This window comes from Wolffia australiana, chromosome 6 (assembly GCF_029677425.1).
Source record: "Wolffia australiana isolate 7733 chromosome 6, ASM2967742v1".
Classification (NCBI taxonomy): Eukaryota; Viridiplantae; Streptophyta; class Magnoliopsida; order Alismatales; family Araceae; genus Wolffia; species Wolffia australiana.
In genome coordinates this window covers 7584752-7612485 of record NC_135840.1, presented here as the reverse complement: position 1 = coordinate 7612485, position 27734 = coordinate 7584752, and the positions used below count along the sequence as shown (strand labels likewise).

The 27734-nt window shown below is 41.1% G+C and overlaps 2 protein-coding genes across 2 annotated transcripts; one reads left to right on the top strand and one right to left on the bottom strand.

The window, feature by feature from the left end:
• The first annotated feature begins 12223 nt into the window (after positions 1–12223).
• On the top strand, positions 12224–13922 carry LOC144704857 (Zinc-binding dehydrogenase family protein). The gene is made up of 5 exons (XM_078577417.1): positions 12224–12556; positions 12793–12973; positions 13055–13221; positions 13291–13373; positions 13468–13922. Exons 1-5 carry the CDS (start codon positions 12335–12337, stop codon positions 13844–13846), a joined length of 1032 nt encoding a protein of 343 aa, XP_078433543.1. The 5' UTR covers positions 12224–12334; the 3' UTR covers positions 13847–13922.
• Positions 13923–21189: 7267 nt separating this feature from the next.
• Positions 21190–26065, bottom strand: LOC144704549 (chaperonin CPN60-2, mitochondrial-like). The gene is made up of 18 exons (XM_078577003.1): positions 25917–26065; positions 25691–25715; positions 25429–25560; positions 24973–25132; positions 24393–24568; positions 24184–24279; positions 23987–24091; positions 23821–23907; positions 23657–23746; positions 23509–23589; positions 23185–23253; positions 22981–23058; positions 22806–22901; positions 22633–22732; positions 22450–22553; positions 22230–22335; positions 21591–21669; positions 21190–21500 (listed from the first exon to the last, which is right to left on the bottom strand). Exons 1-18 carry the CDS (start codon positions 25952–25954, stop codon positions 21383–21385), a joined length of 1740 nt encoding a protein of 579 aa, XP_078433129.1. The 5' UTR covers positions 25955–26065; the 3' UTR covers positions 21190–21382.
• Positions 26066–27734: the final 1669 nt, after the last annotated feature.

The following is a 27734-nucleotide window of genomic DNA, read 5'->3' as shown; positions in this document are numbered from 1 at the left end:
CAGGCTCTTCAAAAACTTCAACGTATAATAGAAATCTTAATTAAAGCACATGTTTACATGTGCATGACATTACCAACTATTTATTTTATACTCATAAATTCACATCCAAGAATAATGTTAACGTTGGATTTCATGGTGTATATTGCCTTGTGAACAACAAAGCCTGATAAGCCTAAATTTGGTGTTGTTAAATGTAAGTTTATAAGTGTCATTTTGATTTAAACTTATACAATAAATTTATAGAATTCCCTTTTCAAAATATATAAAGTTTAAGATGAGAAAGGGGTCGAACCACAGGGAGGCACTTCGCCAAACTTTTATCCTAATTCCAATTAATTAATTCACGAATGAATTAATTTTTGGATTTAATGGGCCTTAATTGTGTTTATATTGTTTTGTAATTAATCAAAATTAAGCAAAATATTAATAGTGATCTTAGTATTTTCAGTCAAGACACTCTAGATAGGATAATTTTGATTCTTGTACAAGATTAATTTGGATTACCAAGATTTAAATCAATCTGATTTATCAATATAGTTTTTTTGATATTAAAATTGGGATTTTATAAGCAAGAAAGGGATTTTGAAATTGGGCTTGAAGATGGAAAAAATATTCAATGCACTGAGGTCATATCTCATGTAAAAAATACTAAAAAATTAAAAACCATCATGAAACTATAATGCAAGCTATTTATGTCAATTTAATTATGATAACATGCCAATATGACCACTAGAACACATATATGTATGTAATATTCATCAATTTTACATTATATATTGCAAGTAATCAAAACCACTCATCAAATACTTGTTTAAGGAATAGTTAAACATGGTCTCTACTTTTTGAAGCCTCAACCATGGACCAAAGCCACATTCCTTGGAAAAAGACATCAATTGAATTATGGCACCCCAACTAAGACATCCTCATTCACAAACATTACGAACGATAGTTAGAAGATTTGATTTACCTGCTTGATGGAGCGTGCCAGCTTGCTCTATCGGAGATGTCAACAGAGCCATCATCATTGCCATTGACAGCCCGCCAGTTCGCATCCAACGGACCAGCACACCGAGGCATCAATGAAGACACACAGATTTGAGTATCCCGGGTGAAATCACGTCCGTATCTTTATCACGTTTTGATTTCTTTTCGCCTTCTTCATTTAGTCGTGTTTGTGTTCTCGTCTAGTCGATATTCATCGTGTCGCATACGTGTTTGTATCGTCTCCTGTTGCGTCGTCTTGTGTTGTCAATGTAAGCGTCGAACATATTTCTTTTTGTCTTGTAAAAGGGGGGGGTTTCTATGTACAACACCCCCCCCCCTCTTAGTAAGGGCACTTGTGCCCTTACTAAGGGCACCCCTACCCTTAGTAAGGGCCATCGTGCCCGAATAAAAAGGGGGCACAATGGCGCCCTAGAATTTCAGAACAGGATTATCATTTTGAAGAGTTGTTCATTCGTCTTGGTCTCAACAAGAGGAGAAGAGAGAGGAGAAGAGGACATGCAGGATGGGGGGGGGGGGGGGGGAGGGGAGAGACGATGCCATAGGATTGCTGCCTTCCTTGCCGGTGATGCTGCTGACAATCCTCTCCACTCTCGGCCGTGCAGTTCAACTACAAACGAAGCCCCGTGATACCAGACAACTATTTCCTGGACATCCTGTGTAGAGGTTAACCACCACCATTCGCACGACGAGACTCGTGACTGGACAAGCACTGCGGCTCCGAGGAGTCCCAGTCCTCGCCCCACCTGCAGCGCTGTGGCTCCTCGTTGAGATGTGTCGCTCGTGTGCACGAGACCATGTGTGATCTCCGGGGAGTAGAAGAGCCGCCTAACTGTCACCGCTTATGCTTCCAACGTAGTTGTATAGCGCTCAGACACATCAGACTTGCATGCATGCATAACTGAGGTGCCGGTCAGCTGCGGGACGCGGGACTACGTTTGGCCTTTGGTCCACCGAGTGCACCACGCGGGCGGATGTTGTACCGCCCACCCGCCACACTTGTGACACTGCAGTCTTCTCGGCACCTCGATAGCCGGTGACCAGGCGACTTTCTACTAACACACCTGGACGACTGGTCACTTGGTCGTTACGTTGCCATCAGGCCACCCGATCCAGTATCCAATCTTGGCCCGAGGTTGCCAGCTGGGATTTTTTCTTGAGGGCATGTGCCAACGATGGTTAACCGGCAGGCTCTCGGCCTGAGACACTGCATCGTACCCCTAACCCGGGATGGCTAGAGGGGCCTTTGTACTCGCGCCACTACGACCTCCAGACCGCCGCACACACCCTGTCCTCCTCATCCTCGACTACCTCTTGCACTCCATTCCAACGCCACCTCGTCACCACATGTTGAGCTCCACCATACCCTTCCCCATCACATCTTCACCACACTCGCCTTTACCGGTTTGCACCGACGAATACACCTACGATGAGTGATGCCGCTGACAAGGTACGTCGTTACCCTTGCTTGTCAGTTACATTTCATCTTTCAGTATTTTTTTGGCTGCACTCCACCACACTCGGGTTAGAATATAAGAGAGAAAATATCGAGAAAATTACGATTTGAGTGTCTTCCTAGGTATGGGTCGAGACCGTCCGTTACGTGCGTGTGCCAACGGAAATATTCCGTTTCGGTGCCATAGTCACCGTTGTCGCTCTGACGAGGCTCAGAAGGTCACCGTCAGCATTGTCGGTCACCCATCCCCAAAGTTCGGATCTCGGTCAATCCCCACGAGTCTAGGCCAGCACGTACCTTCGTGTAGGTCACATCATCACGTAGTTACATATCCCATTAGGGAATTACTCATTGAACGTCGTCACTGACGACACTCAACAACACATCTAGGTATCCGAGTATCATCGCAGTACCGACCGGACGACGTTCCCAATGACGTCCTGCATCACTGCTACTCATCGTGATAGACATACATTATGTGATTCTTGTGATGTTTCTAATTGCATAAGCTTCCTTTCCCTTCAACAGATCATCACTGTAAAAAATTCATCGAGATAATCCACTCAGAATTTTAGGGTCCCTCTCTTGTCATTTCACACTCTGTCCTTTCTTATTATGTTGTTTTTATGAATGATTTCAGCGTATTTACATGGTTATCCTCTTCAATAGAAAAATGATATGCTAGCTACGCGTCAAGTTTTCCAAACTAGAATAGAAAATAAATACAACACAAGTATCTAGTATTTACAATCTGATTGGGGTGGAAAGTGCCAAGTTCTCCACACATATCTTTTTGTTATTGGCAAGAAACATGGTGCCGAGTACAACCAACCCAAAGGGTTGTGTTCGTAGACTGATCTAGTCGTGTCCTGCGAACCACCGAGGGGGTTTTATATATTTAAGGTTGAGTGTTCATAAGAGTTTATAGGCATTGAGTGAGCGTAAATATCCCAATTACACATAGATCTGACTTGCCCAGGCCCATGAGACAAAGGAAAAAATATACAATGGTGATATCGATGCAGATCTTTGAGGATACCTCAAGCGCCTACAGATTGTTCTTGTCCCTCGGAGTTGGTGATGCATGGAATAGGTACATTCTTTGTGCCATCATCAAGTATCATCGTAGAGGTGTAAAAAAGGTACAACATATAGGCAAGACACCATGCCCTCTTACCTCTAGTGCTCCACGCAATACTCCAGTCGTGACAGTCATCAGAAGGATGGGTGCGGCATGTGCGGAGAGGAAGGAGGTTGAGTTTCTCCACGTGATGGCAGTCGTGGGCCTCCCGAGGAAAATCTTACCATGAATGGTGAAGGGAAGGGGTGTGAAAGCATACCGCATAGTTGGAAAATAAATTTGCTGTCTAGCTCCCCTCTGGTAGGCGATGATGAATGTTGGTCAAGTGTGCACGACACCGTATGATGTCCTACCATACGTTTTAGAGATGCCACTGGGAATGTGAGCCTGCACGGAGCATATTGGCCAACAACAGGGAGTCTGATTTTATGCTGATACTGTGAAGGTTTCACTCCTCACAAAGGATCAATCCATCATGTGCAATCTCATAGGATACCACCTTCACCGGTTGGGCCGGGTTCCCTTTGGCCGCACCATCCACATTGAGTTAGAGAGAGCCCATTGGCAGTGGGTGCCTATAGACAATCTAAAGAGAAGTGTTGATGCGGGGAATCATGTGCAACCAGGATTCCCCGTGTTTGGAGTACATCACACGTAGGTGGTGAACGTCGAGCAATGGGTAGTACCAGGTTATGCATTCTTGATAACCATTGCTTGACGCGCTGCATGACGTCCATTACGCTCATGGTAGACCCTACAAAACAAGAATAATTTTTCCCTTTCAATATCTCCCACTATAAGTATGATATGGTGATGTGTAAATAAGGGCTAATCATAGAGTGTCTTAATGAGATAGATTTCTTGTCCAAACACTCAAGTGTTGCTAGAGTAGTATGGGTACAGAATATCAAACGCCAATCGTGAGTAACTTGGCACCAAAATTCTATAGCAATCTCATTATGGAAGAAAATGGGTTCCATAATCTCAATTTGAGGAGAGACAATGAGTAGGGAGCGCGAATTAATGGAGTGACCAATACAGATCACCTGAGCATCAATACAGAGGCCATGGTGCAAGAATCTCCAGAGAAAGAATGAATGCGACTAATAATTGTCGAGTGCCATATGCATCGGCCCCAAATCTGTACATGGAATATCTCTCAAAAGTGTTTTTAAGATGACCAACAAGAGAAATTCTCATCAAGTGTGAATGCCCACATAAGGAGATCAAGGCAGTTCCCTATTGTTGTAGCCATATTACTCACGTAGGAGTCTCATGTTCCCCATTTGCAACTGAGCCACAATCAACTGAAGGTCATGGTGGACAAAGTTAGGGTGGCAAGCTAAGGGGGTATTGGCAAGCCATGTATCATACCAAGCACTAACCGTGCCTTAGCAAACGTGCCAATGGGTCATAAGGGATATCTCTAGCTAATGGCGTTGCCAAGTACACCACTGCTTTGGGCCTTTGATATCAAAGTCCTAGACGCGTCGTATTTGGCTGATATAAACCACCCCAACGGGAGCTTTTGGTAAGAATACGCCACACAAGCTTCTTCTGTAGGATGTCTTATATGTCTTGAGGGTGCCTAGTCCCTCTACCACCACCCCCCCCCCCCCACCCATCCTTCAGTCAATAATGTCAATGCCAAGAGACCCAATGATGTTGGTAGCCTCCATATAGGTGACTCGACCATAGGACGTGCACACATAGGCACTCCACAGCGAGTAATGGTGAGTAATATAGAGTGTACCGCTAGGGTATGCAATGTGATGCTCATGAGGACATGGAGTATGAGTTGAATGCGCTCACAGGGGACAGGAAATGGAGTTTCCATCCTTCTAGTTTCTTTCTCATATTGGCCAATAAGACATCAAAATAATCATGAAGTGTGGGGTCGAGAAAGATGGAACATCCAAGATAGTCAAAAGGTAGGAATCCTCATGAGTATCAAGTGTAGTGTTGGTTGATATGAGAGTGTTTTGCGGTGGTGGATGGTCCTACGATAAAGCTGCTCTTCGAGGCTCTCTTGTGCATAGTAAGTACACTCATAGAGCCATTAAGGAAAATGATAGCATCATCAGTGATAATTCATATTTTATAGGTAATTATTGATGAGCTAACTTCACTAATTAATGTCGTTGGTTTATCCGAATTAAAACAACAAAAATTTATAATAACCTTACTAGCGTAGGGAGTGTAAGGGTCGATCCACAGGGTGAAAGGGTTTTTTTCTAATGAATTTGTGCTATAGTTATATATTTTTTAATAATTTTAGAAGTAGGTTTACTACATATGAAGATAAATAACTAATTAAATAAAAATATCAAACAAAGAAAGTTAAAATATAATTATAATATGTATAATAATATTAGTAGGCAGAAAATACTTTTTTGGGATTTTTTTAGGAGTATTTTAAAGCCAAATAAAATAAGAAATGAAACAGATGGCGCTCTGGACTCAGTCAAAATTTGGCTAAGTTCGGATGCTAAATGGGGAAAGTAGCTTGGCGGAGGAGAGAGAAAAAATGGCATGCACTAACTTCACTCTAGAATGAGTTCTAAAATGAATTTTTGAGCGTGGTTGATGGGTTGGAACCGTCTGAATATTGGCTAGCTGATCCAAGACTAATCAAATGACAAAAGACGAAAAGGTATGAGTAAAAAAGGAGAAATAAGACGGTAACCTCTTTGTCACACCCTCCAAGGCCCAAGGGACTTGTTCTTCTCCTTTCCACCAGCTTCTTCAGCCCTGGATGCTTCCTGCTCAGCCAGGCACTCACTAAGGTGAATGGATCTATGACTCAATTGCACTTAGGCCACCAAACATTGCTTTGGATTGAATCACAAGATGAATATTACAATAGGGCGAAGGGTTTTATATAGGGAGAGAGAGCAAATGAGAGCCATTGGATTTTTAATACATTGGATGGCCAGATCTTCTTTTCTGGGTCATGATCCACGTCCATTATGGTCCTCCAATCAGCATTGAGATCTTTTAAATACCCCAGGGACATTCAAGACTTCTTTCCTTAATTAGCATTAACGGTGCTACCTTTCAGTCGCCACCCTTGGATGTTTTATGGATTGAATGGCTGGATCTTCTTCTCTGGCTTGGATCCACGTCCAAGGTGTCCTCCAATCAGCATCCAAGCACCTAAAATGGTCATAAATAATCATGACTGGACCTTCCCCTTGCCCTCCTTTCTTTGGCCCAAGATGCCTCTAATAGTGGGCTTAGTGGAGCTTCCTTAGTGGGCTTTTAGACTAGAGCCAGCAGTCTTGATTTGGGCACCCTTTCGTGGCCCAGGGTTATGGCTGGGTCTGCTCCTTTGGGCCAAATGGCTTATCCTTCATTTAATTATCCCCATTATTTATGAAAGTTTCACCTAATTGCTGCATCTTCCACATAAACTAAGAAGAGAGTGAGATTCATTCCACTTAACTCATTGAGTTAAGTGGGGTTAGTTCCACAAATGACAATAATTAACTCCAAATTAGAAAAAGGTGATTTTATTTCATGGTTTTTCTCAAATTAACATAAATGTTGATAATATATCCAGATAAAGATAAATAAGTAGACAAATTAGCTAGAATTGCACATATAAATTACTATCATTTTGGATTTATCAATCAGCAAATAAACAATGCGAGATGATCGGGCAACCCTTTTTCAAAAAATATGAGACCTCGGACAATGGCACTTGTGAGTGATCAGCTAAAGACCTCTTTCAGAAACATGAATAAGGTGGGTGAGATAGGGCCACCTTGTTGTAGATTGCATGTGGTAGTGAATAAATGAATGCAGTTGTGAGAGTGATGAGACCTCTTCCACCTTGCTGTGAGACAAATGGTTCTCTCTAATACAAGCATCAACGAGATCGATGAATGTATCAGTGAAATCAAAGAATCGCAATAATTTGGTAAGTAAAGTCCATTTGACTCTATCAAAGCCCTTCTCCATATCAAGTTTGATGATGACATTCGAACCCAGAATATGAGTGTCTAGTGACTGTGTTAACTCGTGAACTAGCATGATATAGTTATGGATTTGTCAGCCCTAGACAAAACCACACTGCTCATGAGAGATGATTCTATTAAGGAAGGCCCCAAGTCAGTTTGTAATGATTTTAGATATAACCTTCTAGTATACGTTACAAAGATTGATAGGTCGAAAGTCGCGAAAAGAAACGGGACTATCCACTTTTGAATAAGCACAAGGAAAATGAATTTCTAGCTCCACACCTATCTTAAAACCAAGGGAATTCTTCATAGAGCATCATGCCCAAATAATCCTGAACAATATGGAACAACGGAAAGAAAGCTCATGCATCCAATTGAAACCCCCCTCTCTCTGATTCATAAAGCACACATGGCCAAAATTTTTATGGGATTATGTTGTTGCCATTGTTGCATTCCTTATGAATTGTATGACAACCATGTTCTTAAAAACAAATTGCTTATGAAATCTTAGTCAAACCGCAACCAGATTAGTCCTTATAAAGAACATTTGGCCATATTTGTTATCCATATTTACAACAATATTCCCAACATAAACTTTATCCCATACCTGAGAAGTGTCTTCTTATGCTACAACCTTCTCCCCATGGGTTAGAGATGTCTCACATTGCACAAAGGTAAACTTGTCATCTCACGGCATGTTATCTGTTATAAATATTCATTTCCCTTCTCGACTTCCCCAAATCAAAATCATCCTAGGTTACTTGGATCACATCCCAATAATCCAATTATCAACCAAAATCCCATGACATTTGTGAGTCTCACGAGTCCATTGACCATACTGAATGTACTAGTTTGGACCACTCGTTGGCTAATAAGTCACCATCTTTCAATATCTACACATCTATCCCCCACTAAACCAATTTGAACTGCATCCCCCAAAAATAAATAAAGGTTTGATCTGATTATCTTCTTGACACCAATCAAAATACCATTGCCATGCTAGATCATACACCTGTACAAGGAATTATCTTGAAAACTAAAAACCTTCAATATATCATGATAATACCAATTCTGAGGATTTCATTTGACATCTTGGATCTAACTCCAAAAATTTAAGTTTATACTCGGTAAAACATTCCATGCCTCATGGCCTTACATTTAACCTTGCTGAAACAGCAGAACCCACCTACTTTATGGCCGCATCCAAAAGCACTAATATAGTGGAAGCTGTCATTGAGGATTTTACTTAATCATTAACCCTACATGGATTTTAGTTCCTTGAATTCACAATTCCCATGTTATTGACTGTAAATGGGTCTATTGATTGAAATATACACCTACAAGATCTATTGATGAAGACAAAGCCAGATTAGTGGCCGAAGGCTATTGTCCGAAAGAGGGTTTTGACTTTAAAGAAACCTTAAGGCTAGTTAATACAATTATTCGTCTACTATAGTTCTTAGCTGCTAGCCACCATTGGAAGATACATAAATTATAAGTCTCCAACACATCCCTGCATGGTGATTTGGAGGAGACTATTGATAACATGCATGTTTAGCGCTTCAATATGATCATATTTACATGTATATTTTCATTAAATCACTCATATTTGCATGTTACAAAGCTTAAAATGATTAAATCTATTTTTAGAATGCTTTTCTAAATTTTCAATTTTTTTGGATTTTTCTGACAATAGATTCTAAAATAATATAATTTTTGAGACAGAATATAATTTTTCTGGAATTTTTAGACATTAAGTTTGGAAAGATATGATTTTTCTATGTCAAAAGATATATTTATACATACTTTTTGGGTTTTTACTTTATTTTATATGAATTTTTAAAGTATTTTAGGTTTTTCTAGTGCAGGGTGATGTGGGGCACTCATGTCCACTCATTTAAAACAAAGAAAAAAAGAAGAAAAAGAGTGACGTGGCATCATATCATCTTTGAGAATTTTTTTAAAAGTTTTTCTTTATCCTTTTTTTATTTACACATGGCACGGAATACGAAGAACGCCTGCATGGAATATGAAAAGAGCATAATCTCAAGCACTCTGACTTCTTAACGAGCCAGAAAACAAGGATGCTGACAAGGAAAGAGAAGGATATCAAGGGCTCGGATTGGTTCAACTTCAAACGGCCATAACTTTTGATCTATAACTCTGATTGAGCTGAAATTTTCAGCATTACCTTAGATCTATAAATAGAGGCCTGAACCATTGTAAATTCATCTTGAACTTGTTTCCTACTTGTGTGGGCTGATTGAAAGATAGTGAGTTTTGAGATCCATCAAGTGTGTTCTTGGTGTCTTGGGTGTGTGGGAAGAAGCATAAGAGAACATGGGGAGCTTAGAGGCACTTGCAAATTGCCATGATCCTTGCGGAATGTAAGTATCTAAGGTAAGTGTCTTCGCCTTACGTTGTTTCTCTCCTGACATGATCATTATCATAATTATAGTTTTTTATCAACTTTTGATTTATCATTTTACTTACTTACGTCCCCATTATTTTGTCTCTATCTTCATCATCATACTGGTGCATCCAATCACTATAGTAGTCGGCGCACCATCCACCTTATTGTCGTAACACTTCGCATAATTCTACTTATATTTTGTTGATATTAATATCTCGCCTATTCTATTCTCATATTTATCTCTTCTCATACCGATAATCACTATAGAGAAAAAATTAAATCCTTAATCAGTGTTCCCTGTGGAGACGATCCGTACTCATCACAAACTAAATATTCCTAAGTACGGTTAAATATAATTTTATCGAATAATCTTAATTACCAATGACGAAATTAAAACCCCTAAAATTGAGATTATCAACTATATATATGGAACAGCCACCTGGCTTCAAAAATAAAGTTCATCCCACACATTTTTATCAGTTAAGGAAATCACTAAATGGAATTAAACAAGCCCTTCGTGCTATCTCGAGTCCAAAATAGATACACCCTTGCTTTGTATATTATATCATGATCCCATTTTTATTCCAGTATATGTTGATGATATTTTAATAATATATCTCACTTCAGTCTAAAATTTCCATCAAGGACTTGGTCCTACACATTACTCCCTAGGAATCCAACCCACTGAACACAAAAATGGGTATATTTTATCAGTCTAAATATATTGCTTCCCTTTTACATCGTTCACAAATGGAAAATTGTAGACCATTGTCTATTTTATGTTCTCACTCAAGCTTCTCCTCCAACGCGGCCACCAATGTCGATGAAACCTTATATAGGCACTTGGTAGGGGCTCTCCAGTATATTACCCTCACTCAACCCAACATAGCCTTTGTTGTGTATTGAGCATGGCATAAATGCATTCACCCACCTACACTGAAATGCAAGCTTTGAAACATCGGCTTCATTACCTTAATGGTAACTTTTCGTCGGGTTTGCTCCTTCAAAAAAAAAACACATTTAACCATGAATGCTTTTAGTGATGCAGATTGGGCAAGTGATCATACTGACAGATAATCAACAGGTGCATTCCTAGTTTACATTGGTAAAAATCTTCTCTCCTAGAGCTCTAAAAAGCAGCTAACAATGACACGCTCAAGTACAGAAGCCGAATACAAAGCAATGACCGAGAGTGCAGCCAAGGTACTCTGGATACAAACTCTACTAAAGGAAAACAACATCCTGCCCCACTTGTCACTAATCCTATGGCGCAACAGCATCGGAGCCGCATATCTCACTGTCATTGCTGTATTCCATGCCAAAACCAATCATATCGAGATTGATTTCCATTTTTTTTGGGAGCAAGTGGCTAGTAAGAACATCAAAATCAAATGTGTGTCCAGTGAAGACCACGTGGCTAGTCGTTGGCAGATGCGTTGACCAAGCCACTTACCAAAGCTCATTTTACCACAGTAATGAACATGCTTAACATCTTGGCAGTGCCTCCGCCATAGTACTTGATGAGGCTGTAAACAAGTCAGAAAACTCCGCATCAAAGTCAGCTGCCACATAGACCAATACAACTTATAATTAATACTAGCTAGTAATAACTAAACATATGCCCCCATACTCATTATGAGAATTAGTGGCTAGGATTCAATATAAGCTTAAATCTAAATAGAAAAACAGATAGACGGCTATTATCAAATCTAGCTGGAAACATCTTAACGGTGAGGATTAGATCCTAATATCTGATACAGTTAGTTATAACGGCTATATTAAGTTTAGCAACTTAACGGCTATTATACTGTATTATAACTACGAAACAAGTGTTAATTCCCATGGGGAGATAAAACGATTACAACTGATTCTCGATCACCCTCTTATCTATCCTTATCCCAAGCTAGAGCAGTTCTCTCATCATGTTCGTCCTTTATTGGGTCTTAGGGGGAGTGTGTAGTGACTGGTCCTTTTAGTGGATCTTTCATGGTCGTTGTGGTTCATGTATTTATATTATACAGTCTATATTATTATCCTTAAAACCGTCGATGTGTCTAACATTGGGAGCCTGGGCAAGGAGCTGGAGGACCAGGGCATCAGGACTGAGGAACTTGATAGTCACGTGGCGTTCAAGGGGACAACTAATGGGCTGCCTATCAAAATTGAAGTACCCAATAACGGTCTTCTGGAATGCTTGAGAAAAATAAGTTCTTTGGCGCACCCATCTACCTACCTACCTACCTGCCTACCACTTCTTACACCAACTACTTGGCATGATCTTGAAATTCACTGCTTTATCGTAAGTGGAGAGAGAGAGAGAGAGAGAGAGAGAGAGAGAGAGAGAGAGAGAGAGAGAGAGAGAGAGAGAGAGAGAGAGAGAGAGAGAGAAAGGAGAGAGAAAGAGAGGAGGGATCGACAAGATGAAGGAAGTGAAGAACAAGCAGATCTTGTTTCGTGGGTTCATCACAGGCGTGCCAAAGGAGACAGACATGGAGCTCAGAGAAGGCACTGTGGGACTCAAGATCCCGGAGGGCATCAAAGGCGCTCTCGTCAAGAACATCTACCTCTCCTGTGACCCATACATGAGAGGCCGCATGAGGGAAAACTACGACTCATACATTCCTCCCTTCTCCCCCGGATCGGTAACCAACATTAACCAATAAAATCTCCTCGTCATTTATTTTATTTCCTCGTTAATCTCTCCGTTGCGTTGTTTTTTTATTTGTCTTACTTGTCTCCCCGTTAATTGATCTTGTTTTACTTTAATCGTATTTTATTAATTGCCCCGTTATTTGATGCATCTTTTCTCCTTATTTCCTTATTATTTACTTTCTACCTATGGAATGCCATGTCGTTTACAGTTCTTAATTCCGTCAAGGTACTGAAAGGATTCGGGATCGGCCGAGTTGTAGAGTCAAATGATGAGTTTTTCAAGCCAGGCGATGTGGTATCGGGATTTACAGGTTGGGAAGAGTATAGTTTGATCGAGAACACGGAACAACTAAAGAAAATCGAAGTGGATGAGAAGATTCCCCTCTCTTATCACCTAGGTCTTCTAGGTCAGGCAAAGCCTATATTGATATATATTACGATAGAAATTCATTCGGCATGTTAATCTAAGATCAAACGTCGACTTTCAGGAATGCCAGGATTTACCGCATATGTGGGTTTCTACGAGATCTGCTCTCCAAAGAAAGGGGATCGCGTCTTTGTTTCAGCGGCCTGCGGCGCAGTGGGGCAGCTCGTCGGCCAACTAGCTAAGTTGCATGGCTGCTACGTCGTTGGTAGCGCGGGCACCAAGCAAAAGGTGACTGAAATAATAAAAAATATTAGGACTATGAGAAATAAGCATTTAAATTTGTTATCTGTCTCGCAGGTTGATCTCCTGATGAACAAATTTGGATTTGACGAGGCTTTCAACTACAAGGAGGAGAAGGGTTTGGTCAGCACCATGAGAAGGTTTGTTGCTCCTGATCTAACTTCTTCTTCTTCTTCTTCTTAGATCATGATAACTCGCTATAATGTGATTAACATTCTCGATACTCATGGTTAGGTACTTTCCTGAAGGCATCGACATCTACTTCGACAACGTTGGTGGGCCGACGCTCGACGCGGCGCTTCTGAACATGAGAATCAATGGCAGGATAGCCATCTGTGGAATGATTTCTCAGCACAGTGTCTCCTCTGTGGAGGGTATCCACAACCTTTCGGCGCTTATTCCGAAGAGAGTGAAGATGCAAGGCTTTCTCCAAAGTGATCACCTCCATCTATTCCCTCAGTTTTTGGATTGCGTCTCGGATCTTTACAAACAAGGGAAGATTGCGTACCTCGAGGATATGCACCATGGCCTTGAGATAGCTCCCAAAGCCTTCGTTGGTCTCTTCTCTGGACAGAACGTTGGAAAGCAGGTCGTTTGTGTCTCCCCAGAGTGATCGTCTGCTTCCCAACTACAATTTATTTTTTATGTACTGAATATCAAATATCTCTGAAATATTTGTGTCGTCTCAATAGCCACATCCTATGTTTATAAGTATTTTATAAAGAAAAAACTTGAATACATTGGAAATCGCAAGGGCTTTTGTGAATGCCTGTATAATACATCACTAATACTGAGATATCAAGGAGGTGGTCTTCTCCTTTAGTAGGAACAAAGTCCCAGGGCCAGATGTATTTTCTGGGGAATTCTACATAACTTGTTGGGATATCGTAGGCATAGACTTGGTGTTTGCTATCAACGAGATCTCTATACGTAAAATCATACCTAGAAGCTGGAAGTCCACTTTCTTGGCGCTTATTCTCAAAGTGGATAATCCAGCTTCTTTTAGAGACTTTTGCCCTATTAGTCTTTCTAATGTATGCTACAAAGTTGTATCCAAAATCATTACAAATTGGCTAGGGACCTTCCTTGATAGACTCATCTCAACTAAACAGTACGGTTTTATCCTGGGTCGATAGATCAAGGACAGTACCATGCTAGTTCGCGAGTTAGCACAATCATTGGACACTCATATTCAGGGTTTGAATGTCATCATCAAACTCGATATGGAAAAGGACTTTGATAGAGTCGAGTAGAATTTCCTAACCATAGTGTTATCCTGTTTTGATTTCATCGACGCATTCATTGCTCTTGTGGATGCTTGCATTAGAGAGAACCATTTCTCTCTCTTGGTGGAAGGAAACTCCACTGGTTTCTTCACTACCAGGCGAGGTCTACAACAAGGTGATACTATCTCACACACCCTTTTCATATTGATGGAGGACGACTTTAGTCGATCTCTCACACGAGCGATCACACGAGGCCTCAACCAACCATATTTAAAAAAAAAGGGTTTCCCGATCTTCTCGCATTCTCTATTCACATATGATGCCATCCTTTTCCTCAATGGATCTAAAAAATCTATTAAGGAACTTATGAGTTTACTCATTGCGTACGAGTGGGCTTCTGGTCAGCTCGTCAATGCCGCAAGGAGTAGCTTTATGGTTGGTTCATCTACCACCGTAAAGCGCTCCCAGATTATCCAACACTATACACAACACTCATGAGGATGCCTTTTGTTTGACTATCTCGGATGCCCCATCTTTCGCGTTGTTGGCCAAGCTGAGAAAGAAACTGGATGGAAGGAAACTTTGTTTTCTCTCCACTCGTGGGCACATCCAACTTATTTGACACGTCCTCATGAGCATCTCACTGCATACCGTAGCGGTCCATTCACTAAAGTTCACGGTCCTCTCCGTGGAGCGACTATGCGTGCGTTTCCTATGGTCAGGTCACCTCGAGGGAGAGCATAGGCAACACTAGGTTTCTTGGCAAAAATTTTGTCGGCTGACGGACGAGGGGGGTCTAGGGATCAGACGCCCTCAGGACGTCCAAGACATGTTTCAAAAGAAGCTCATGTGGCGTATGCATACCACAAACTCCCTGGTGGAGAGTTTCATCTCGGCCAAGGTGTGGCGATTGGGCTCGTAGAGAGTCGGATATTCTGGGCCACAAAAGGTGGCGGACTTGTCAGAGACATTAGCTAGCGTTATCCACTATCACACATTGGCATCTAGACGAAGGCACAATTAGCGTGTGGTATGATACATGGCTCGCCGACGCGCCCCTAGCCCGCCATGCCCACTTCGTACCACATAGATTGTGATTGAGTGTGGCACAATTGCTCACGAGCAACACACGCCACTTATTGGAACATCATGGCCTCCCACTCAAAACGTTACCACATGCTCTGAATACTATTATATGACCCTCTAGTGATCACCCCATTTGGATGCTGACAATCAATGGTTCCTTCTCCTGTCGATCCTCTCGGGGCCATTTTTGTGACAAATCCCCTACACAGACGTGGGGTTGTCGCATCTGGCCTCCATCAATTCTCACTCGCATCTCCTTCTTCCTTTGAAGACTCATGCATCATGGCCTCCTGACTGATCATCGGGTGACCCATATCGGTCACTCACTCAGCTCGCATTGTCATTGTTGCCCTGCTTCTTCCCAGGTTGAGAAGATTGAACGCCTTTTTCTTCCATAGTGAGATGGCTCTAGACTATTGGCACCAATTTACACATCGTGGGCATCCACTACTCGTCAACTGCACTTCTCTATCATTGCTGGAGTGTTTTGGCAAGATGTTTATCTTGCCCACACGCTCAAAGAAGAGCCTGTACTTACACATCACCATTGCTTACTGTGGGAGATATGGAAAGGGCAAAATTCATCTCATTTTTCAGGGACCCCCAAGCGAGCGTTGGATATCATGCGAGGAGTCAAGCGATGGATACGATGCACCCGACATCTCCTACCACCCTTTGCATGCAATTTCGACCTTATATGCGATCTTCTTTGCACTTGAAGCATTCTGGTGACTCTGAACCCCATCACCACTCGGCTACAGATTCTCTATTGGCATTGGCCGCCAATAGGCATTCTCAAGCTAAATGTGGATGGTGTGGCCAACGGGAACCTAGGACTGACCGGATGAGGCGATATTCTCCGAGATCATACAAGGAGTATTCCTTTCACTTTCTCATCTTTTTACAACATACAAACTAACACAACAGTGGAGGCTATGGTGATACGTGATGGCTTGCTCCTCTATGAGGAGTGACACCTTCACAATATTGTCATAGAGTCAGACTCATAGGTTTTAGTCGATATGTTCTGTGCAGGTAGATGCTCTTAGTGACGCCTGTAGAGCGTGTGGCAGGGCATCATGCAGTGTCGCCCAACTTGACTATTATCCGCTACTAACTACGTGAGGGCAACCAGAAAGCGGATGCCCTTGTCAACCATGCGGTATGCACTCGAGCCCTTTCCTCTCTTCACCTATCTTGGCATGACCTTCCTCGGGAAGCTTGGGGATGTTATTGCATAGAGCGCCTTGACCTGTCGACGGATGGCCCCCGCAACTGGCGTATTGCATGGAGCACTAGAGGCAGGAGTGATCACCCTCTCGCCTGATTGTTGATCCCACCGCGCAACTCCACGTTGGCACCTCATGAAGGCCAAAAGAGCCCTGCATACTCCATGCATCACCACTACGTCAGAACTTCTCTGGGCACTTCCTAGGTATCACTCATGTATTTTTTCTTTTGCTGCACCCTGGGCGTGGGTGAGCAGGGTCTGTGTGCAAGTAGGACATTTACGCTCGCTCCACGCTGATGAAAAATCCACTTAATAAATAAAAGCCCCCTAGGTGACATCTAGGGCACGGCTGGATAGGTCTACGGGCACAACCTTGGGGTTGGCCATACCCGGCACCGTGTTTTTTGCCAATTAATAAAACCATCACTAACACCGAGAATATCGGGCTCCTCAATTAAGTGAACTTTTAACAATTAAGGACGAGTTGAAAATAATTCAAATTCGAATAAACTAGTTGAAAATTTTCCATTTTAGTCAACAAGCGTGCATATATGTGTTTTCTTTAGGAATATTATATTTTAAAGCAATTTTCATATTATTAAGTTTTACTCCAATCTTGGAATTTCATGTTTCTGGAGTTACAGCCCCTCTTCGTCAAACAATGATCACGTACTAAAGCTGAACCCATCATCTATGGGCCAAAGAGTTGATAAATAAACTATTGTCTTTTGACATGGGATATCAGTATGTATATATCATACTTGTGATAATACAGTAATTGAATCTTACATTTCTCTTTCTATGATAACCTTTTCCTTTAACAGAACACTGTTTACATAATATTTCTGAGGTTCTCTTACATAAAAAGATGACAGAAACTGATGTCGGACATCATCGAGGATGTCGTCCGGTCGGCACCGAGTATGATGGCTTGGTACCGATAATGGATGGTGGTATTGAACGTTGACGGTGTCATCGTCTGATGGATAAACCCCAATGGGTAAATGTAACTACGACGCAAAAGTGGATGTCCCATGTGTCGTATGTGCAGGCTCCGACTTGAGGGAGGTGTCGAGCTCCAAGCTTGGATGGGGTCGCCGAACGGAATCAATCCGTAGGGTTTGCACGTAACGGACGGTCACGTGCGTACCGATAAGACACTCAAAAATGTCGTAGTTTCTCTCAAAACCTCTCTCACCTACCTAGCTCGAGCACACTGGAGTCAATAAAAAATTACACTGCAAGAAGTAATTAAACAAGCAATGCGAGAGGGCGGCATACCTCGTCTGCGCGTGGCTTGTGGTGTAGAATTTGTCAACAATCGACGGCTATGGAAGCAGGTATGGCAGAGAGGTGCTGGAGAGCTAATGGCGGCTCAACTAGCGACGGACGCAGGAGCATTTGAAGGGATGAGAGCGAGGGCGAGCAGCGATGAAGGACTCGACCAACTAACCAAGCTTTGGGCGCATGACTTCGTAAGTGGAGCGTTCAGTGCGATGGCTGAATCGACTAGACTGACAAGGTGCTAGTTCGGAGCCGCACGGATCTGAACCAATGTTTCGTGCGCTATGTGCGCTCAATCAGTTGGCAGCTTGGAGTGGAGAAATCGTCGAGCAGACACTGTACACCCCAGTGATGGGGTATAATACAACAGGTCCTAGTAGAGGCACTGGAACCCCGACCCTCTGGTTACACCCCCTTGGGACCAGGCAGCATACGGAGGAAGGCCCTAGGGGTGGGACAGCACACCATTGTGAAGATCTGAGAGAGCACCCCGAAGCTCCGCTCAGTGCTCACAAGAGGAGCAGTGGGCACCCTCGGGAGCGAGAGAGGAGGCCCAACCTCGGCAAGAATCGTCCCAGGTTGGACCAGGTCGAGTCCCAGTCCCGGACGGTGCAGATTGTCAAGTCGCACACCCAGGTTGGATCGTCAGGCGACGATTGGTAATCGCCTTGTCGAAGCCTCTAGAATGTTCCACGTAGTGGATCCTGTCCCGAGAATTGACTAGGGGGAGTGGATCCATCATTCGCGGGTGGGGTGTGACCCACGATCGCACCGTAGAGTGCAATCGATGCCAGCGGGTGAGTCCGCCGTTTGTAACAGCTGCGGATTCCCTGGTCGACGGGCGACTCATAAGCGGAGGCAAGGAGGGATCGGACGATTTTCCCCGGCTACCCATCATCTCGCCCGACGGGTAGCCGGGGAAAATCGTGACTCCCCCTTCAGATCCAGTTAGAAATGCAATAAACGGGCGATGATCGGAGTCGGTGGGTGAGTCACGGTTTACGGGGGGTCGCTGGCCCCTGGACTGTTGGTGGCTCATGGGTGGGGCAGGGAACGGGATCTGAAGCTTCTATCATTACCCAGAACAGCCTCCTCTCCCCGTTCGATGCTTCACCCTCACTCTCCTCCCTTTTAGATCTTCCTTTTCTAAAGGGGGAGGTGAGACAAAGAGAGAACAAACAACAAGGAAAATTTTCCTTCTTCCTGGTCTGAGGAGGCTAGGGCGCCCCCCTCTTCCCGTATAACGAGGAAGAGGTCAATGCCCCCCCCTCTTAGTGGGTCAACAAAAGAAAAAGGGGTCCATTAGGGGGCCCTTATATAATGGGCCCCCTATTACAATTAGAGGGAAATTAAAACATAAATGAAAAAAAAGACAAAGGGAAGTGTGGGAGGGGGAGCAAAAATTGCTAAGGACCCCCTCCCACACGTTGACAAAGATGCACAGCGTCTTTGTAAAAATTAACTCCTAACTTTTATGAAAAGTTCTGATATAGAATAGATACAATGACTTCATTTTCCTACCAAAAGTTAATTTAAATTTAGATCAGTTTAATTTAGATCTCATTTTCCTATCTCATGGGTCACATTAAGCTTGACTGATCGTTGTGTCCCCAAACCTTCATGCCCAACATCACATTTGACACCTCTGGAATGTATAGTCAAATGTCAACTCTCTTAACAGGATGGAGATATTGAGAAATTCAAGTTAAAATGTTTTTGCCTTCATTGTCAGGCTTCTCAATATTTTTCAGTTATATCCGCTTGTTTGTTTTTTAGTTTATCTAAATTAAACAGCGTTGATTAAAAGGTATGCATTGGACAGTCATTAAAACAATTATATACATTTTTAAGTAAATGATGTTACATGTGATCTTCAATTACAAGTGATGATTGTAAAACTAACCTAGAACATGTAACTGTCATTTGAATAGCTTAGCCATGTATAACTCTTACAAATAGTACCAGCAGAAGCACTAAATGGCGATAGAAATATATTTTTGAACATATACACAATGATTAGAATTTTATTCGTCAATTTAGATTTAAATAAATATGATACGGAAACTAAATTCTCTAGATGCAATCATCGTACATACAATCATAAATATTTGCATATGATTCAAGTCATGATTAAGGTACTACATGATGTAAACATAAATATGCAGTATTCAAGGTCAACCAGTGCGAGTATATGGCTGAATTATTCAATGTACTGTAGATAAACATGATGATATAGTATAATAGTTCCTGACCTATAGTTCTTGAGGTATACATTTGTGCAAAATTTAGAGAGGTATAGTTTGACAAAGTGTGATAGTCATCTATATAACTTTAGTATGAATCCGTTCTAATTCTTTTGGCTCAATAAGTTGAATGCCCATTGGTAATAAGTTGAATCTATATTAGTACAGATTTATTTAATTTATGACAGGCACAAGCTTTCAAACATGGCGACGAGATAAAATTAGTCACAGGATGTCTCATCACAGAACCTTTGATTTGAATCTGAAAATCAAGTGGTGAAGTTTTATGGCATAAATTTCTTTTGGGAAAACAAATTGTGTAAGTCTATTTAAATAAATAAATGTGTTCAGGAGCTCATCGTGATCAAGTTGGAGACTTTATTGCATTCCTAACCTGGTGGATACTTTCTTGAGTTATATATGTATATATATATATACTTTCTTGAGTTGACAGTGTAAAAATGATGAAGATTACTTATTCATTTTATTTTTATTTTTGAGGCACTCAAAAGGAGCATTTGTCTCATCATGTGCATTAAACATGTCTATTCAAAACATCCAGAAAAACAAAAACTAACTCTAGCCCAAGACGTCAAGGGTGGGCTCCTGACCATTCCAAAGGCCATGACCAGATTTGGGCAAAGTTCATAGATGAGCAAATCAAACATGAACTACCATCAGAAGGAGAAATCTCATAGGTTTCAAAAATCAAATGAAATTAAATTGAAGGATACAAAAAACGCAAAGATCATTCTAAATATAATGAAACATAGTTTGGCCAAATATATCATTGTTCCAAAATAATCAAAATAAAACCTACTCCTGAACGACTGATTCAAAATTTTTCATATCCCACAGACGACATCAAAATATTTAACTCTGGGAATTAGTCAGCTAAAGTGACTATTGCTTGAAGATAAATTTAATCCATTATTCCCAAGGGAAAAATAACACTGACCCTCTCTCAAGGGCGATGTCGCCCTCTCTCTATATCTCTCACTCTATCTCTCTACTCTGAACTCAGAGGAAGACCAGGCAAGAAGAGTTCTTTAAGAACCTCACCATAATTGTGACTTAAGTTAGTAGTCCATACCGCCCATTCCACCGCCCATTCCACCGCCCATGGCCGGAACATCTTTCTCCTCCTTGGGAAGCTCAACGACCACCGCCTCTGTCGTCGTCAAGAGGGACGAGACACTGCCAAGATGATGGGCAGATTATTAGCAAAGATTATTCAAGTGAACATATGATGATAAGAAAATGTATAGATGATATCCTGGCATTCACCTTGCAGCATCAACCAAAGCAGTCCTAATCACCTTCAGAGGATCGATGATTCCTGACCTCACCATGTCCACATATTCCCCTGCAATTTAATCTCATCAATGATCCGAAATATTCTATCCCTTTTTATATAAGGTAGATATGTCTCCCAATATACAGACTCTCTCCCCCCGTACTGATATATCTCTCTATGGCTCTTCCTATATCTCTGTCTATATCTTTTTCTCTTGCTCTATATCTCTCTCTATCCCTCTCACTATACATAAACAAATATAGACTTATCTCCCTCCCTCTATATATCTCTCTCCCCCCCCATACTGACATTTCTCTATGATTGTTCTCTATCCCTCTCTCGAAATAGACAAATAGACCCTTCTTACCGTATATATATGTATGTGTGTGTATGTAATGTATTCATATATATATCCCTGTACATAAATATATCTCTAACTCTGTCACCATATATATCTCTCCCCCTTCTGCATTTATATATATCCCCTCATCAGTATGTATACATATATAACTATAATTTCATGCCAATAGATATATCTATTTCTCAACCTCTCTCTATATATATGCATCTCTCTCCCCATTTCTATCCCTCTAGTGTGAGGGAAGTGTGTAGAAGATTAATGCTGATACCTTTGGCAGCGTCAAACCCAAGATCCAAGTTATCCTGCTCCAGCAGCTTGCCCACAACCACAGCACCTTCAACTCCGGCATTGGAGGCAATTGTGTGGACGGGAGTCTAGCACACACGAATATAAAAGCTTAATCAACCAATAAGTTCGTTCAAAAAAATAAAAATCAACAGATAAGTTACACAGAGAGAGGGATCACGTAAGAGAAAGAAAGACAATACCTTGAGGGCGTTCTGTATTATCTGAACCCCAATCTTCTGGTCAAAGTTGGCGGTGTGAAGGTTGTCCAGCTCTCGAGACGCATACAAGAGGGCAACCCCCCCACCTGGACACCAAGATAAAAAATTCCAAGAAACTTAAGAATCATCAAAACATGATTTGATGATGATGATGATGCCGATGACCTGCTACAATTCCCTCCTCCACAGCAGCTTTTGTGGCATTCAGGGCATCTGTTACCCTGTCCTTCTTCTCACCTACTTCTGCTTCACTGGCCCCCCCAATCTAGTATGAATTGAGCACGTTCAGGACTGAAAAGAGAAGAGAGGAAGGAGACGGAAGAGAGGGAAGGAAGAACCTTCAAGACTGCAACACCCCCCGAAAGCTTGGCCAATCTCTCTTGAAGCTTCTCTTTGTCATAGTCAGAGGTGCTCAACTCAATCCCGGATCTCAGCTGCGAAGGCAGATCAGATGATGAGTTCTAACGATTTCAACTATAAAACGTGGGTGCTAGGGAAATAGAGATTATCAACTTGTTCGCATCTTTCTTCAATGGCTTTCTTGTCACCCGCCCCATCCAGAATGACGGTGTCGTCTTTAGAGATTGTGACCTGCATATATTTAAAAAATAATATGATTTTGACAAATTAGATAACTAAAAAAACCAAAAACAGACGAAAATTTGACAACAGTTTTGATAACTGAAGCGAGATTGATTAACCAAAATTTCGGCAAACCTTTTTGCATGAACCAAGCATGTCAATTTCAACTTTATCAAGATTGAGCCCAAGCTCCTCGGTTATAACCTGTACGCAACAAAAGAGAAAAGTTCAAAGCAGGGCCTTCAGTTAGGGTTTACAGGTCGGACAGTATGAGTTTTCGTCCCAGGAATGCCAGACGGAAACAGACAACCAATTAAAGCTAAATGTTAAAATCATAATCGTATTGTCAATTTCCTGAGCAATTTTATAAAATAAAATAGTTGACAATAATCAATCAATAAGGGGGAGAGACAAAATGACTGGTCAAAAAATAAACAATAAGGCCGAAGGAAAACACACCTCGCCCCCAGTGAGAGCAGCAAGATCCTGCATGATGGATTTCCTGTTCTCGCCAAAGCCCGGAGCCTTGATAGCACAAACCTAAAATCCCATAACGGCCTACTTCAGTTCAGATTTGAGAAGAAATTTAAAATAATAAATGACTAACCTTAATCCCAGCACGTAGCTTATTAAGAATCAGAGTCGCCAAAGCATCACTCTCCACATCTTCGGCAACAATTAGCAGGGGCCTTTGTTTCTAGTTTAAGGAAATAAATTAGCAGGGACAAGAATATTTCTCCCCCATTTCAACCCATTAAAGTAAAAAGTTACCTTTACAGCAAGCTCCAGAACCTTTACTACAGCATTGATGCTAGAAATTTTCTTCTCATGGACAAGAATCAATGGATCGTCTAGTTCCTGTAAATTAAGACAAGAAAATAGAGTTGGAACACTAATTTTTACAAATATGTACCAATTTCAAGTTAAAACCACTAACGCATTTCTGATTTTTCTGGTCTGTGATGAAATAAGGAGATATGAAGCCTCTATCCAGCTTCATGCCCTCCACCACTTCTAACTCGTTGTACAGCGTTTTACCGTCCTACTCCAAAGAAAAGAAAAACCAGATTTTCCGCATTAGAAGTGAAATTTTTGAAAAATTGAAACATAAAATCGGTCACTAGAAGTACTTACAGCGATTGTGATAACACCTTCCTTCCCAACTTTCTCCATAGCTTTTGCAATGAGATCCCCAATTTCTCTCTCCCCATTTGCTGATATCGTACCAACCTTTAAACGAAAAATGAAGAAACACAGAACTTAGTTTTGACCAAGAGGCGCATTAAAATAAAACTAGGAAGAATCATAAGGGTTAAAAATTATGACATGTAGTAATTAAGTACCTGAGAAATTTCCTCCGAGGTGCTGATCATTCGTGCTCGGCTTTTCAAATTAGTGACCACAGCTTCAACAGCCATTGAGATACCACGTCGCAAATCCATGGCATTCATCCCGGCAGCTACAGATTTGCAGCCCTCGGCAAAAATTGCCCTGGTAAGCACAGTAGCACAAGTTGTTCCTGCACAAGTATGCAAATGGTGATCATTCAAAATAAATCTCTCCTTTAAAAAGGAGATAAAAATGCATTAAGGGTTCAAAAAATATAGTTTATGGGTTCATAGAACAGGGATTGTTCTTCAAAATGTACGACTGTAGGGACTAGGATTACAGTTCCAGGACTGGAGTATAGTATTGAGAGTTTCGGGCTTAGGTTCATATTTAACAGTTATAGTTTTGTGGTTTATAAATTGTTTTCTTTTTTTGAACAAGTTAATAAATTGTTTTAAACTGCATAATCATGATGTCATCAACTGGTCCAGGTGTGGCCTCGACTGCCGAACTAAGGGGATTGGGGATTATGGTTTAAAAACAATCAATCCACAGAAACCGCAAGGATACGTGATGGATATCCTAAGAACATACCATCTCCAGCCACATCATTTGTTGCATTAGCCACCTGTTTAACAAGACTGGCACCGAGGTTCTTGACTCGGTCCTTAAACTCAATACTCTTTGCAACTGTGACCCCATCTTTTGTAACTTTGGGCGATCCGTAACTTTGTTCCAAAACAACAGTCCGACCCTGAATACATGAAACAACTAATAAACCAAATATCACAATTGTTCAAAAAAAAATTAACCAAACATCACGGTTAAGAAGAATGCCCTCTACCTCAACCCAAATCTAATTATATTAATATAAACGCTACTATTTCAAGAATGCAAATGGTGACCCATTGATGACCCATTTTCAAAATAATAAAACTGAAACAACGGGCCTGCTTTCGTGAATAACCATTTTCAATATAAAAATTATTGAAGATCATCGCAAAATCATGCTGTGATTTAGAAAAAAAAAATCAATTGACATCTCCTAACCTTCGGCCCCATAGTCACTTTCACTGCATCAGCGAGATCCTCGACCCCTCGCAACATTAGTGCTCTAGCTTCAACACCAAATTTAATATCTTTCGCGGCATAGCCTCTGCTCCAACGCAGCCTACTGGCGATCTGCAAATCTATTAGTTAGACAGTAGTTGCAGTGCGAAGAACACCTAAAAAAAATTATCGACAGAAACTAAACTAATGGAATAGACAACATCGATCGATAAGTCAAAGACGCAGATTGAGAGCATTGTACCTGCTGGCTCTGACTCCCAGCATGCCTGAAAGTAAAAAAAAAACACGTAATAAGGACGCAAGAAGCTTATCACGATGGATATTAGCCAGAAAAGAGGATATTTGACAAGATGAAGAGGAAAAAACAGGATGACGACGGATCGAATAGGATCAAAATGAAGAATCAAAGAAAAAGAACGGCGGAGATCGTAAAAAAGTTATGAAATCAAGATATTAGCAGCATTTACCGAGCATTGGAAGCAAGCCGAGCAACGGCACGATACATTCTGCCCTCAACTTCGATCCGCACGATGAGCAATCGAGAGGACGAGGAAGAAGGGCGAAAGCAGAACGATAGAAGATTCTAGACTGTTTTTCTACTGTTGCTCAAGAGACTTCGACTAGGGTTTAGGGCTTAAGCATGACATGGGCCTGGAAAGAGTACCCAATGGGCCAATTTTTCATGGCCCATGTATTTATTGCATAAGAATTGTTGGATGATCTTTGTGGTGGTCATGATGATCATGATGGTGGCCATGATGATCATGGTGGTGGTCATGATGATCATGATAGATGCAATGTGAGCTTTGAGAATCGGCTATAGCGCAACACTACATGGTTAACAAAGGTCGTGCACTAGTGGAATTCAGTGGCAGCCGACGTTGGGGATAAAAATTTGTAAATAGGGTGAATATTTGAATAAAAGATCAGATGATGAGAATAAAAGATATGCAATAGATACTAATATGAAAAACTCTTAAGGTAATAATTTTGTTTTCCCCCTATGCACCCCCTACTGGCGAGTCAACCTTGTGCATCAATTTTTTGACTTGATGAAACCTGATAAAAAGTATTCACAAATGAGTTTCTGTTCATTTATATTTTCGTTTGCATGTATTTTTAAAATTTATCAATATGATATCCATAAATTTTATTTGACTCGATGTACTTTCCATTCTATGATTTTCATTTTCTCTATTGAATTATATTTTAATTTAAATTTCACTATACTCTTAATAGGTTTATATGGCTAACATACGAATGTCACTCTTTGTTGACATATGAATGGAGATATTTAGTGTTTGGATGTCACGTTGCAAAGATTTTTATGAATTAGAGGAAGGACGGTGGGCATAATTTATTAAAAAATGTTTTGATTATCACAATCCCTAATGTAATAGGTGTGGAGTTCTATAGGCTTGGTTGAATATTTTAATGATATTTTTATGCAGTAAACCGAAAACTAAGTCAGATTTTCATTATAAAACATAGGACCAAATCACCTTGTGTCGAACAGATTTCACTCTTGTTCGGTTCCATAGAAGAGTGTCGTCAAGCTGTTTGCATGTTTTGCATCTTGATTTATCTATTTGATCCCTGGAATCTATTCGGCCCTTTTTAATGATCTAGTTGATCCTTTCACCATGTAGGTTCACCTAGAAGGATATAATTTTGATAGGGTAAGAAGAAAAAGGTGGCTTGCAAATGCACTTAAATGGGTGTTCCCTATTTACACTCTTTAGGACATTTCCATAAAAGGTATAAGAAACTTATACCTCCCATGTCCATAGATATTTTGTGTACAACCCTTTAGGCCCTTTTATCCTTCTAGTTAATAGCTTTAGTAGCCAAATAACATTTATTGAACAACCTTATTAATTAACTATATCAACATATAAATTAATCAATTTTATAATGATCACTTTAATCTAATTAATAGCTTCAATTTCCAGCCCATGGGGTGCCAAGCTACACCTCATGCCCTAGAATATATAGAGGAGTGTATTAACAATCTCATGGAACCTACTACCATTAGTTGCCTTTTATGTATAATCATTTTCCATCAAACCCTGATTTCTCCTTTTAGTTTACAATATTTTGCAATGTTGATCATTGGATAATGTATTCTCTAACTCCTCCACTACCCCTATCTAGGGATTCAATGCATCTTCTTTCCTGAATCAAATTCATCCCATACTACGGGTGGATGATCCCATATTGACCCTCTAATAATCTTCATGGACTTCTAGTTGTATTCAAACTATAACTAATTCCAATCCCATGAT